Below are 14,856 nucleotides of genomic sequence, written 5' to 3' on the forward strand. Positions count from 1 at the left end.
CACAGAGGGAACTAGGACATGACCTGGCCATCTCTTACTAAAGTAAGAGGTGAAGGCATTTTTCTATCTTTCCTTCCAACTCTGATTTCATTAATGGAACCTACACAATAAAGGCAAACTGGTTCACACGCTGTGTACTGAATTAGTAAAGCTCACTATGGGAGCTGGATGAGCAGTGTTGGATAGTGGTGATTAACTAATTTAAAACCAGCCTGCACTCTTAACAAACAAAGGCTTATTATTATTATTATTATTATTATTTAAAACCAGGTACCTGGTCAGCAAATTGTGCAGCCTAAACTTCTCTAGTACCTGGGTCATCCTAGCCCACCTCGTTCAGTTCTGCAAAATGATGTCTTGCAAAGCATCAAGCCAGAGGAGAGAAACATAATTTTGTAAGGGGGAACACACCGAGTGTGACTTTGAGTAATGTGAAGCACTGCAAGGATAGTAAGTATGTGGGAAGCAGAAATACTCCACGGTTGGGTATTGGGACATCTGTGTGGCAGCTAGAACAGAGCACCAAGTACTATGCCTCAGTGGTGTGGTGTAGAATGAAAAAATAAGCGAGCATGACTGCAGGCAGGCAGCTCCAAGTGGAGAGCTCTGGCTTCTTGTTCCAGGTGTGGCATGGAGTAACAGGGTAGGAATAGCTTTCCTTTTCTTCCTGGTGTTCATCAGCTTTGTCTAGATGGCTCTGGGGGCTCTTTAAATACCATGTTTGCAATCTCTGATGTGCAAAAAGAGGTATTTTCTCAAGACAACATGGAAGCACCACCAACATAATTAAATGTGATGAGTCAGTGGGTCTTTGGCACTTAGATGTCTTCTAACCAAAAGTCAGCAAAGTAGCTGACACTTTTCAACCAGAAACAGGATGTTGTGGGGGCACCTGGTGTGAACAGAGCTTGAGAGTAGACTGATGACAAGTGACGCAGCTGAGAAGAACTGGGGGTGTTGGGAGTCAAGAAACTCTAGGGTCCTTTCATTTCATGTCAAAGTAGCTTTCATTGTCATTTTTTAAAAATTGATTTGCTATATTGCAAAAGCAATACCTACTGTAGGTTAGGTCATCTTAAAATAAGCACCTGTTGCTTCGACGATAAGTTTTACATTAAAAAAAGTATTTGGAGGGGGCAGGTGGTGGCACACCCAGTTAAGCACACATAGTACTAAGTACAAGGACCCACATAAGGATCTAGGTTCAAGCCTCCACTCCCCCACCACAGCAAAGAAGCTTCACGAGGCCATGAAGCAGGTCTACAGGTGTCTATCCTTCTTTCTCCCTCCCACTCCCCTCTTAATTTCTCTCTGTTCTAGTGAACAAGATAGAAGGAAAAAAAAAAAAAAGGCCGCTGGCAGCAGTGGATTCATAATAGTGGCACCGAGGCCCAGTGATAACCCTGTAGGCAAAAATAAAAAGAGAGAGAGAATTTTGATTCATAGGTGCTGATACCAAGTCATGTATATGTGTGCGTGTGTGTATGTGTGTGTGTGTGGGGGGGCTAGGATTCATGTATGTGTGATTCTGCTGCTGCTGTGCTAAATTTTTCATTTAGCTAGACAGAGAGACAACGTCATCACAGCACTGGAGTTTCCTCTGGTGCCCTTGTGCTACTCCCATGTGGTGTAGGGGCTTGAACCTGGGCTGTGCACATGTTTCTCTCTAGCCCATGACTTCATCTTTTAAGAAGGAAGGACTACTTGCCAACACACTGGTTCCACTGGTAGTGTTGGAGGTACCCCTGGGGGCAGCTGCATCTGTAGCCCCCGATGATGTTCTGGCAGCCATGCTGGCAACGGTGGTTCCCCTCACACTCGTCCACATCTGTAAAAGCAGAGTGTCATCTTCAAGCCACATCAACATTTGTCTCAGATAGTCTCTGAAGTAACATTCATACACACTTGAGAGTGAGAGGTGGACTGAGTCAGAAATATAATCTCTACAAAACTATCTATGATACCCAAATAAAAAATATATTATATATACAAAAATATATATTAAATATATATATTTTATACACACACACACACACACACACACACACACACACACACACACACACACACACACACACACACACACACACCCTGGAGCTTTTAAATCCAAGAAAGGGAACATTCAGAAATCCCTGGTAAAATCTACCGGTCAAAATGATGCGGGCACTAGGCAGCCTGTAGGATAGTTATGTGAATGGATTGTATTTGCTTATTTGTGGCAGAGTTATACACCAAAGATAGCGACATACAAAAATAAAAAAATATTAAAATTTCACTTTTTATTTATATCTTTAAATTTTTTAAAAATATATTTTTTATTCACTTAGGTTAGAGACAGAAATTAAGAAGGAAGGAGTATACGGAGAGAGAAAACACCTGCAACACTGTTTGACCATTAGTGAAGCTTCTCCTCTGCAGGTGGGGACTGGGAGGCTTGAACCTGGGTCCTTGAGCATGATTATGGATGAGTTCAAGCAGGTGTGCCATCACCCAGCTCTAAATTTTCTTTCTCTCTCTCTCATCATCATCATCATCATCATCATCATCATCATCATCATCATCATCATCACTGGGACTTCACCTCTCCAGGCCAAGTTTTTCAGGTAGAAAGTGATAAATAGAGGGAAAGACAGAACGGAAGTTTCCAATAATGCTACGGAGCTGGGCTTGAACATGGATCACACACACAAAAAGGCAGACACATTATCACATTATCAAGTGAGTTGTGCTAGCTCAGTTTAAATGTTTAATTATATATTATCAGGAGCAGTATTCACTATATCATTTGCATTGGGGAGTTCTTTTGTGATTCTGGATTCTATAATATGAAAATGAATCAAATTCTGGAGTTGAGCTTTTTTTTTTTTTTTGACTGAGCCATTCTCTATTAGATTAACTCATAATCAGCAGGCTTGATATGCCTGGGGTAGTCACATTTACAGTCATCATCAAACATGTGACGTGTGAGATGAAAAGTGATCCTCTAAAATACAAGACCTGTACGAAATAACGCAAATTATTTCCTGTCTTCATTTGGGTATCTCCTGTACACAATACTGAAACCTCAAAGAGGAGAGTAGGGAGGTGGTGAGAGTGATATAAACATGAATAACATAAACAAGACTCACTAACTGCTGGATCAAGCAGAAGGGCCTACCCACCTTCACAGCTGGCACCACTCTGATCGAGAGAGAATCCTCGCTGGCATTCACAGGTGAAGCTGCCAGGTGTATTCTGGCAAACACCCTTAGACCCACACAGGTTGATGTCAGAGGTGCACTCGTTGTTATCTAAAAGAAGACACAAGGGATGACAGAGGACCTAGTGGGAGTTGTATTGCTATATGGAAAACTGAGAAATGTTATGCATGTACAAACTATTGTATTTACTGTCAAGTGTAAAACATTAATTCCCCAATAAAGAAATTAAAACAAAAAACAACAAGTAAAAGAAGCCACAGGGAAGAAGGGTTTATAATGCCTGTAATTCTCGTTATGGAAGGATTGTTCTCTTCAAGTCATAAGGCCATGCATTTTCATGCACATGTGTGCACCCGTGCACGCTCATGCGTGCGCACACGTGCGCGCGCACACACACACACACACACACACACACACATTTTATAGTCTTAACAGCTGAGGGACTAGCAAACTGTCCCTTGGAGGAATATCTATATCCCAGGGAGGGTGTTTTCATTTTTTACTTACCAATACAGGCAGTATGGTGCTGGGTAAACCCAGGAGGGCATTTACACGTGAAGCCACCGATGGTGTTGACACACAGGAACTGGCAGTTGTGCTGCTTTGTTGCACACTCATCAAGATCTATAAGAAAGGGCAAGGTTGGCATTCAAGCTGAGTTGAAAGCACAGGTAACCAGGCAGCTTCCCTAGCTAGAAATCGGTTTTGATTTCTATATCCCAAAGGACCCCAGTCAGAACAGAGGCAGAGCAAACTACCAGGAGGATCCCAGGAGACAAGGGATTGAAAGATAAAGCATAGTCTCCACTTAGAACCCCCAAAAGTATCTCTTTGGGGGGAGATCCAAGGACAATGAAATTTCTTTACTTAAGTGGATTCAGGGCTTCCTCAATAAAGGAATTTCAAATAAATCACACAACTCCAAACAAATTATAAAATGGAGCAAAGGATCTGGATTTCTCAGGATTTTTCCAGAACATCAAGAAGAGCTACTAAAGTTGAATTAGAAAAGGGAATGTCGAGGTTGGGAAATCATTGGTTCCTTTGCTTCTTTTCTGCTTGCTGTTTCCAAGCTGCTCCAATGAGGCCGTCAAGCCATTCCTTCCAACCAAAGCTGGCTTCTTTGTTTAGAGATTCTCGCAGATACAACAGAATTGAGTAATGAGAAAGGAAGCAAAGGAAAGAAAGAACTCATTCTCATAAGTCAAAAGCACTCCAACAACTGCCTACAGTATTTATTCAACAGGATTTCCCACATCTCAAAATCCTTGACTACTACCTGGCCTCTTTCCTCACAGCAGAACCTTCCAGGCTTTTTTTTTTTTTTCAACTGGATTGCTAATTTAAAGACATGAAGGGATACAAAACAGATTGCAGCTTTTATTTAAGCTTTAATTCAAAATGGTGTGTCTTCTGGAACTTTCCAACACACCTTCCTCCATCCCACTCTTTTTCCTTCTTTCCCTCTCTCTTCTTCCTTCCTTCTAGCTTATTCCTTTCCTCTCTTAATACTTGTCCTTTCTTGAGAACTTTCCTCACTGCACACAGAACTGCACTTGAAGTCGTAAATCAACACCAGTTTCTGTTTTGAATAATATCTGCAGCGGATCCAAACTGTAAGGATTTCCCTATATATCTCCCACACTGGGATAATTAAGCACTTGACATCATCTTAAAATGGAGCCTCTCTTGTGCAGTTTCTAATGCCAGGGGTTGTTACTTCTTCTGCAGGTGGGCAGGCAATGAAGAAGGACGCTTCCAATGGTTGCTGCAGTCTCCAGGCCTCCAGTGTAGGAGACGGGCTGCTGAGAAGCAGTAACACCAAGGAAGCACTTCTTGCTTGTGGAGAGATGCTTCCGTTTGCCTATGGATTCCTCAAAGGTAGCAGGGGTGCAATGATAAGCGCTGGAGACAGGTGAGGGGTGACAGCACACTCTACTATACCTTTACAGCTCCTTCCATCATCCTGTAGAATGTAGCCTTTTGGGCATGAACACTGGTAACTCCCCTCTGTGTTTTTGCAGATAAAATTGCACGGCTTGGGGGCCTGATTGCACTCGTTCAGATCTAGAATCAAAGAGACACAGCTTGATTGCCCATCTATAGAAGACACCTAAATGTTCAGTCCTAACATGGCCTAGCAAAGAACTGTAGTTCAAAGGGAAGAAAAAGGTAACTAGTTTTTGATCACTGTCTTATGTGATCCTGTACATTACCATAGGCTGTTTAGGTTCTAAATTTGGAAAAAAAAGTTTCTTTGCCATAATCTAAAATTAGTCATAAGCAAAACACTTACCCACACAGGCAGTCCCAGTTATATCTGGAGTGTAGCCATTTTTACAGAGGCAGTGATAAGAGCCTTGGTCATTGACACACTCCCCATTTTGGCAGACATCATGAATAACCTTGCACTCATCAATATCTGTAATTTAAACAGACAGAAATTAAAATAAAGAAGATACTGCAAAATGGTCAACATTAATATAAGTAGGGGCCACTTCTATGTAAATATGAGCAAGCTATATTTATAACATGTAATATTATGGACCTAAGAAATTAAACCAAGGGGTGATGGCATCAATTTCATATGCCATGGTAACTCTACTGAAAGGCAAATTGCCCGGTTGAGCAGGTTCAAACCCCCAATCTTCACTTGCAGGGAAGCTTCACAAGCAGGGAAGCAACGCTATAGGTCTCTCTCTCTCCCTCTCTTCCTCCCCATTCCCTTTCAACTTCCCCACCTTTATATGTATGTATGTATGTATGTATGTATGTATGTAAAGAAAGGCTAATTACTATCTTTTTTATACTACAGAGTATAAACTAGTCTAGAAGAAGAAACATTCAGTATGACTTATCTTAAATTCTTGTCTCTCTCATCTGGATGCACAGAACAAATATATCATCCAGATATTTAGCTCCTTGCCACACTCAGACCCATGATTTCACCTTTGGCCATATTTTCCCAACATGAACACAAACCCTACTTAATCTCCTTCTTTCCTCTCTCACTACCAATCCCCTTCCAAGGAGCTCAAAGCCTCTTTCCTTCTCTTTAAGAAACTAGAAACAGGCAGTGACTGCTGAAAAACACAGGCCTGGAAATCTTCAGTGTTGCCTCAGACATTCAGATGGTTCAGAGCTGCCTCAGACGCACCACCTGTTCCAGTTACAGCAGCTTGTCCTCCTCCAGAGACCATTGGAACTGTTGACACTTTTTTCAAGCAGTATTTTTTAAAAATACTTATTTATTTATTCCCTTTTGTTGCCCTTGTTGTTTTATTGTTGTAGTTATTATTGTCGAGGTTGTTGTCGGATAGGATAGAGAGAAATGGAGAGAGGAGGGGAAGACAGACAGGGGAGAGAGAAAGATAGACACCTGCAGACCTGTTTCACCGCTTGTGAAGTGACTCCCCTGCAGGTGGGGAGCCAGGGGCTTGAACCTGGATCCTTATGCCGGTCCTTGCACTTTGTGCCACGTGCACTTAACCCGCTACGCTACCGCCCGACTCCCTCAAGCAGTAATTTTATGAGTTAAAATACATTGGGGAGAACTAGCTTAGTAAGGCAATGGCCATGTATTTCAAGGTTTATCTGAGAACGGATACTCCGAGCAGCCTTAAACTGGCTTATAGCAAACTTTTGTTTAAAGATGTGAGGGTCCTTTGTAATGCAAAGGGAGGGGACACAAGCACAGTGACAGAGAACATTGGTAATGGCTTCTTGAACGTGCAAAATACCATCTTGATGATTTCCTGTCAGTTTCACTATCCACTCAGAGTGCAGACTCCATAGTCTCACTGAGTTCTCCCCACAAGCATTTCTGGACCACCTGATACACTAGCTGCAAATCAGAGTAGAATGAGGTACCTGCTCCATTGGTCATAAATCCTCGTCCAAGTGGGCAGAGCTTTTTGAAGGCCACAGTACCCTGGAAAGGGCAGATCTCACACTGGGGACCCCAGCCTCTCCCTCCGTCACAGCAGCACTCAGACTTGGTGACTGGGTTCCTGTTGCTTGAGCCGATCTGACACATGTTTTGGAGGACTTCTGTGAAGCAGTACCCTTCTCGGTTGTCTGCAAGGGGCATCGTATTCAAAAGAGGATTTCAGGAAATGTTACGAGCACAAAGTATTGAGAATTTGGTCAGACAAAAAACCAAAATAAAATAAATCAACAAGGATGGAACACTTTACCCTGGATGAGAAGGAGCGAGAAGAGAAAGCTGGAAACAGCAGTAAGAGAGAAAGGATGATGCCTGAAGGGAACAAATAAGACAGGAAATTCAGCAAGCAGGCAGAAAGGCATTGGTCCAGACAAGGTTATACTCTCGGTTCTCCCAGACACCAGGGTGGCCACTCGCGCTGCTGCAGAGAAGCACAGGGAAGCTGATTCTGCTCACACCAAGGGCTGGAAAAGGCAGCCAAGAAAGAAATTCCAAAGTGATTCGGTGATGCGATTATAAAGGAAGAACTGAGCTGCAGGGTGATGCTAAACCCCATGGACAATCACAGTTATTAAGTCATCTTCAAAATATGACCATTTTTAACCCTTGTCCTAACTCTTGACACTTCCTATGATCTGAGCATGTCATCTGGTTCCACCTCTCCACACACCCCCACCTCGTAGAGGTCGGGGTTCAGGCAGGACTCACCGAGGCACTCATTCTGCTCAGGGCTGGCCGTGAAGCCATCGTTGCACTCACAGGTGAAGCTCCCCACAGTGTTGAGGCAGCGCCCGTTCTCACAGATGCCCGGCTTGGTCTGGCACTCGTTCTCATCTGCGTGGTTTAACAACAGGACGCAAAACAAGAGGCACCATTTTAACATGCTGTACAAGGGTGCATCTTCTCTCCCCTTGGACTTAAGGTCCCCTTCCCAGATCCATTCCCAGTCAGCAATTGCCAGTCCTGGGGTAAGAAAGGAGACCAAGACTCCCAGGGAGAGACGGACAAGGAATTCACAGGTAATCAAGAAGTATGTGTGGGGGGGGCGGTTTCTGGGGAAATTGTGACATGAGGGGAGAGAAGCAAAGTGGCTCTGGCCAAAACCGAGTGCCCAAGAGGACTAAGAACACAAATCCTATGTGCCGTCAGTCGCTTCTCCTTCACCACAGCTGCCTGGGTGGGGAGCCTCTCACCTATGCAGCCTTCTCCATCCGGCCTCCGCTGGTACCCCGGCCCACAGATGCACATGTACATGCCAATGAGGTTCTTGCACTGCATTTGCTTTTCAGCACAGTCATGTTTTCCCGCCTCGCACTCATCCTCATCTGGAAAGAGTGTGCAAGCATGGATTTGTCAAAGAAGCTGCAACCATTTCTTGCCATGTACACATAACATGATATTAAACAGCCAATATTCGCTAAGGCTATTTCAGTCTTTACCTATCTCCTCTTGCACCGTTGGGTACTGGCCTCCTAAGAATGAGGAGTCCCAGAGGGATAAAGAATAGGAAAGCTATCATGAGAGGGGATTGGATATGGAGTTCTGGTGGTGGGAACTGTGTGGAATTGTACCCCTCTTATCCTATGGTCTTGTCAATATTTACATTTTATAAATAATTAAAAAAAAAGAATGAGGAATCTTCTAAGCACCTTCGACTTTGACAAAATTACTCCTTTGATGGAAGAGTTATAGATATTTCTTGTTCAATAATATGCATGTAGCCAATGCTACAAAATTCACACTATTAAGATGATCACGATGGCACATTTTTATGCTTTATGTCTTTACTACAATAACAATTAATTTGGGGTGACAGAACAATGGCCTAGCAATTTGCATAAGACTTCCATGCTGGAAGCACTGAAGAGGTTCCAGGTTCAGTCCCCAGTACCAACATGAACCAGAGTTGAACAGTGCTTTGTTTGAAAAACAAGAAACAAAAACTGGGGGGGAAAGAAAAGGCTCCTGGGGGTTGGGCAGTGGTACATCGGGTTGACTGCACATATTACCACGTGTAAGGACCTGGATTTAAACCCTTGGTCCCCATGTGCAGGGGAGAAGCTTCACAGAGTGGTGAAGCAAGTCTGCAAGTGTCTATCTCTCTTCTTCTCTATCTTCCCCCTCCCCTCTCAATTTATCTCTGTCCTATCTGATAAAATAGAAAGAAAGGGAAAAAAGGGAGGGGGAACAGCCACCAGGAGTAGCGGATTGTTAGTGCTGGCACAGCAACAGTGATCATAGCTCTAGTGGTGGGGGGAAAAGAGAAAGAAAGAAAGGAAGAAAGAAAGAAAGAAAGAAAGAAAGGGAGGAAGAAAGAGAAAGGAAGAAAGGGAGAGAGAAAGAGCTCTTAAAGTAAGTGGTGATAACCTCCTCAAAAGCATGATTTCTAATTATTTTTGATATACTGAACTAAAGAGGTTCTATGTAGTTTTCATAATATAATGAAAATACTAGTAACAGCATTATGATCATAATATATTATGATACTAAACCAAACCTTTCGCTATAATTAAAATAACAATATATCACGATATATTTAAATGTAGTAGTGTTATTCGATTTGATATAAGAATGGTGACTGAAGAAAGCGTATTTTGATAAAAAGCATCCACAAATATATTACTCTGTACTTCTTCCCTCCTTCCTTCATTCCTTACTTTCTTTATTCCTTCCTTCTTTTCTTTCTTTCTTTTTTTTTTTGTAGGTATAAGTCTCCTTTACTACCTTCTATTTTATCACATTCCCCTCCTTTTTGATTTTTTTAAAGCCTTTCCTCTCTGCATGCTCTAAGTGGAGGAAATTTGGGCTTTCTCCTGCATGTAATGCAACATTCTCACTTGGGAAACCTCCCCACCTCTGAGATATATGTAAAGAGCAGGTGTCTGCTCTGTTAGCCCTTGGGAGGAAAAGGCAGAGCACTTGAAGGAAAACTCCAGGGTTGACCCAACTCTGTTTAAGAGCCTGGATCTAGTGCTTCAGCAATTATAGGTGCTCTACAAAGATTTTCATGCAAACTGTTTAACTAAATACAGTCCATATACTACCCCATTCTTAGAATGTACTATGCTAGGGGGTCGGGCGGTAGCGCAGTGGGTTAAGCGCACGTGGCGCAAAGCGCAAGGATGGGCAGAAGAATGTACTATGCTGAGTGAGGGAGACTTAAAAGAATGAATGAAAGTGATATTCTCCTGCTGTTGTGTTCTCAGTTCTCTCTCAGTCACAATCATACTGCATATGATTTCTAGATATGCCATAACCCCCCTTTATGTTGTTTATTGAATATAGAAAACACTTCTTTCTCCCACCAGGGTTATTGCTGGGGCTCAGTGCCTGCACTACAAATCTACTGCTCCCAGAGTCCATTTTTTCCATTTTGTTGCCGTTGTTGTTATTGTTGTTTTTATTGGATAGGAAAAAGAGAAATTGAGAGAGAAGAGGAAAACAGAGAGGACTAGAGAAAGACAGGTACCTACAGACCTGCTTCACTACTTGTAAAGTGATCCCCCCCTGCAGGTGGGGACCTGGGGCCTTATACTGGTCCTTGTGCTTCACGCCATTTTGTAGGTACAGTGAAATAAACAGGGTCTGTAGGAAAGCCCTTGACCCTGTCTGATGACGCATCACGTTAAACTTAAGAGGAGATATGTGTCCTAGAGCCCTGCTTCCTGAGTCCTGCCCCACTTAGGAAAGAGAGAGGCAGGCTGGGAGTATGGATTGACCTGGCAATGCCCATGTTCAGTGGGGAAGCAATTACAGAAGCCAGACCTTCCACCTTCTGCATCCCATAATGATCCTGGGTCCATACTCCCAGAGGGATAAAGAATAGGGAAACTATCAGGGTTGGGATGGGATACGGCGGAGTTCTGGTGGTGGGAATTGTGTGGAGTTGTCTCCCTTTTATCCTATGTTTTTTTTTTTGTCAGTGTTTCCTTTTTATAAATAAAATTTTTTAAAAAATGAAATAAAATTAAAAGAAAAAAAGAGGAGATATAACAATGCCAACCTTTTTCTTGTATCTGATTTTCAGCCCTCCTCTTTATAGTTCCCGTTATATTGTATTCTCAGAAAAGTCATGACACCTTTTTTTTTTCCTATGCAAAAGTGCATCATGACTTTTCCGACAGTCCAGTAGACACAGCTTGGACTCCCCAGTGTAAATAATCTTGAACATGAAAACCTCACCTTTGCACATCCTCCTGTCTTCTCTCAGAACATATCCAGCAGGACATTTGCATTCATATGACCCATATGTGTTTACACATCGGAAAGCACAGAGCAGAGGATTCTGGGCACATTCATTGATATCTGCAACAGAAGGAAGTAAGAAAATAATGGATCATGAACATCGACCAAAAAGAGAAACAGTCTTTGCAAAATGTTGAGATGCTCTCTTGTCATAAACATGAATGAATCAAGAAGTCTCTGTTTTTTAGGGAACTATAAAGTGAGTTGGCTATTTTATAATTGGTATAAGCATACGAAATTATGCTTTTGAAGTCTCAAATTGACCACCTGGCACTCTCTAAAGTCACAAGGAGTAGAGGATGATTATTTTTCCTCCAGGGTTATCGCTGGGGCTCGGTGCCTGCACTACAAATCCACTGCTCCTGGAGGCCATTTTTCCTATTTTGCTGCCCTTGTCGTTATTGTTGTTGTTGAACAGGACAGAGAGAAATTGACAGGAGGGGAAGACAGAGAGGGGGAGAGAAAGACAGACACCCGCAGACCTGCTTAACAGTTTGCAAAAGCAACCGCCCTGCAGGTGGGGAGCTGGGGGCTTGACCCGAGATCCTTATGTCGGTCCTTGTGCTTCACACCATGTGCACTTATCCCGCTGCGCTACCACCCAACCCCCAGGAATGATTTTTATTCCATTCAGCTGGAAACATTTTCCAAGTCAACTGTCACGTGGACAAGCAGACATCTCCACAATTTTAAGCACCTCTTCTTATAAAAACGGACACTACGGAATAGTAGTTTCCATGTTCCCAAATCACTTTATTGGGGGAGGGGAGATTAATACTTTACGGTACAGTTACTCATACATGGGTTATTTTTATACCCAGGTAAATGAAGTTCTGAATCCTACTTAGTTTACACTAAAGTCCATATGAGGTGAAAAGTCCTACACAGATAGATATAAATGTACTATTGCCACCAAGATAGAGTGTTCTATTCTAAATTTCTGTGCATTTCATAATCTGGAATCATCTGAATATGACATGGAAATCAGGGTAAAAGCAGCCATAGTGATGATTGTATTTCTCCCTCAGAGCAATTATACCGAGTAAATGCATGTATGAGACCTCAGCTCACAATTTGATCACAGCCTGTAAAGATTCACCGTCAACTTCAATAGTGGATATTGTTGGGTTATTGTTATAATGAAGAGTACATCTCAACAGCAACTCCATACTTCTCCTTCACCTCCCACTCACTTTCCTGACTAGTGGTTTTCAGTGTGCCAATCTATTAGAATCACCCAGAGGGCTGTTAGACCTCCCTCATAAAAGTTTCTGATTAAGAAATCTGGGGACGAGCAGGCTTGAAAATGTGCCTTTTAATAAGTTCCCAGGTGATGCTAATGTGTCTGATTCAGGGTCCACCCTTTGAAAACAACTGTTCAAGACACTCTCCATTTTGATTTTCTTTCTTTCTTCCTTTCTCTCTCTCTTTCTCTTTTTTAAACTTTATTTTATCTGATAGAACAGAGAGAAATTGAGAGATAGAGAGGGAGAGAAAGAGTTACCTGCAGCACTGATTCACCACTAGTGAAGCTTCCCCCCTGCTAGTAGGGGATGGGGGTTTGAATCTATGTCCCTGGGCATGGTAATGCATATAAGAAACCAGGTGTGCCACATCTGGCCCCTCATTTTGATTTTTTTTTTTCATTTTGATTTTCTTTAAGCATCTTTCCAGACACTATGACAGATACTCGTAGAGGATAGGCAACCTCTTTTGATGTGACTGTCCTGAGATGGTTTTACGATAGCGGTGGCGACTCAGTGTGCAGATGTTTCTAAGAATAGGGAAGAAGAAATAACAGAAAGAAAAAAAAAGAAAGGAGACCTGTGGGATAAAGAAACAAAGACAGGAGAAATAGAAAACAAGAAATAAGGCAGCAAACAAGAGCGGCATACCAGTAAGGAGGAGACACTAGCAAGAGCCATTTGTGACAAGCAGCATAACTCATGCCATAACTCATCCTTTTGCAGATACTCTCTACAAAGAGGACTAGAAATGATGGAATGACCCATATGTCCTTTATTCTCTCCACCCTTCATGGCATTTCATATTAAGAGCTATAATCAGCTGACTTTGGTCCCCACGATCAGAATATGTAACCAAAATGAGAACATATAACTATTAGGTATTGGGTAGGCTTACCTTCACAAGTCATCATTGGACCAGGTTCAAATCCCTCCTCACAGGTGCATTCAAAGCCTCCAATCACATTCTTGCAAGTCCCATTTCCACAAGGGTTGCCCACGGAACATTCATCAGTATCTGCAAGTGACCAGGTATGTATTGAAAATATGGTGAATTGAGGAACAGTGGGCTAGAACACAAGAGTACTTGTTCTATTCTCATGTTGTTTCCCAAGAAAGGAGTACATGTCTTATTACCACAGGTCTACAGCGGTGGAACTTTTTTGTTTATTTTTTCAAAGATTTGATTTATTGGATAGAGACAGAATTTGAGAGGGGAGGGAGGAGGTAGAGAGGGAGAGAAAGAGATAACTGTAGCAACTGCTTGTCACATGTGAAGCTTGAGGGGCAAGTAAGTGGAGACCAGGAGCTTGAACCTGAGTCCTTGAGTATGGTAACATGTGCTCTAATGCAGATATGTCACCATCCAGCCCCCAGCTGTAGCATTTGACTTGTTAAGTGACAGTGGCAATAACACTTGGCATAATAGTGTTAATAATATGGGAGAAGTTAAGACTTCTAGCCCTTACATAATTCTCTGTTATGAAGAAGTAGCTTTTCTACTTAGAATTAATACTCAAAGGGTTAAAATAAGTCTTCTCTTATAAGTCAAAAGCTGTGCTTATGTAAAGTTAGAAATACATCTCCAGTGTGCCTGACATTACATCATTCTCTAAGAAGTCTTAAACATGGTGGATTTTTTCCAGATATTAAATAGAAGACTAAACTTACGTAAAATAAGAGACCAGAGGTTAAGCAAAATTAATACACTAGATAAAATCAAGATTCAAGTAGGTTTAGTTGATTCTGCTGAAACCAGATGGTTTACATTAGGCAGAAGAAAGGCTAGAAAGAAATATATTTAGGGTATAGTCTCTCTCTGAAAAACCGTGGACAGTGAACAAGTCTTAGCAAAGATATATATGTATATTCCTCCTATCATCTCCACCCAGAATGCTGACTTAGTCTGACACACTCCAAGTGGAGAATAGCTTCCTTTGGGAAAGGAAAAATGTTGAGAACTAACACTATTTAAGTTACAAAGGATACAGAGAGTTAACTAGCTATCATCAAGATTTATTTCTTATGCTTAACTGTGTGTGTGTGTGTGTGTGTGTGTGTGTGTGTTTTCCACCACCTGGCATAACACTCGTGTATGATAATCTCAACTATCACCTTAATTGATTCAAGGAACTTGAATAGAATACTATCAACACTTCAAAACCCCAAAATACAAAAGGAATACTATAATACTATAATACAGTCTCTTTATAATGTATGT

The 14,856-nt window shown here is 42.0% G+C and overlaps 1 protein-coding gene across 2 annotated transcripts in view; it reads right to left on the minus strand.

The window, feature by feature from the left end:
* The window catches only part of FBN1 (fibrillin 1), a 278,955-nt gene that overhangs the window by 13,769 nt on the left and 250,330 nt on the right, over positions 1 to 14,856 (minus strand). For both annotated transcript variants that reach the window (XM_060174616.1, XM_016185653.2), the window contains exons 54-63: positions 13,534 to 13,653; positions 11,329 to 11,451; positions 8,340 to 8,471; positions 7,855 to 7,980; positions 7,071 to 7,277; positions 5,497 to 5,622; positions 5,145 to 5,267; positions 3,708 to 3,824; positions 3,162 to 3,290; positions 1,709 to 1,828 (exon numbers count right to left, since the gene is read on the minus strand). In XM_060174616.1, coding sequence (XP_060030599.1) covers positions 1,709 to 1,828; positions 3,162 to 3,290; positions 3,708 to 3,824; positions 5,145 to 5,267; positions 5,497 to 5,622; positions 7,071 to 7,277; positions 7,855 to 7,980; positions 8,340 to 8,471; positions 11,329 to 11,451; positions 13,534 to 13,653 — 1,323 coding nt within the window. The remainder of the gene's footprint in view (positions 1 to 1,708; positions 1,829 to 3,161; positions 3,291 to 3,707; positions 3,825 to 5,144; positions 5,268 to 5,496; positions 5,623 to 7,070; positions 7,278 to 7,854; positions 7,981 to 8,339; positions 8,472 to 11,328; positions 11,452 to 13,533; positions 13,654 to 14,856) is intronic.

Source organism: Erinaceus europaeus, chromosome 16 (assembly GCF_950295315.1).
Source record: "Erinaceus europaeus chromosome 16, mEriEur2.1, whole genome shotgun sequence".
In the NCBI taxonomy this organism is placed as follows: Eukaryota; Metazoa; Chordata; class Mammalia; order Eulipotyphla; family Erinaceidae; genus Erinaceus; species Erinaceus europaeus.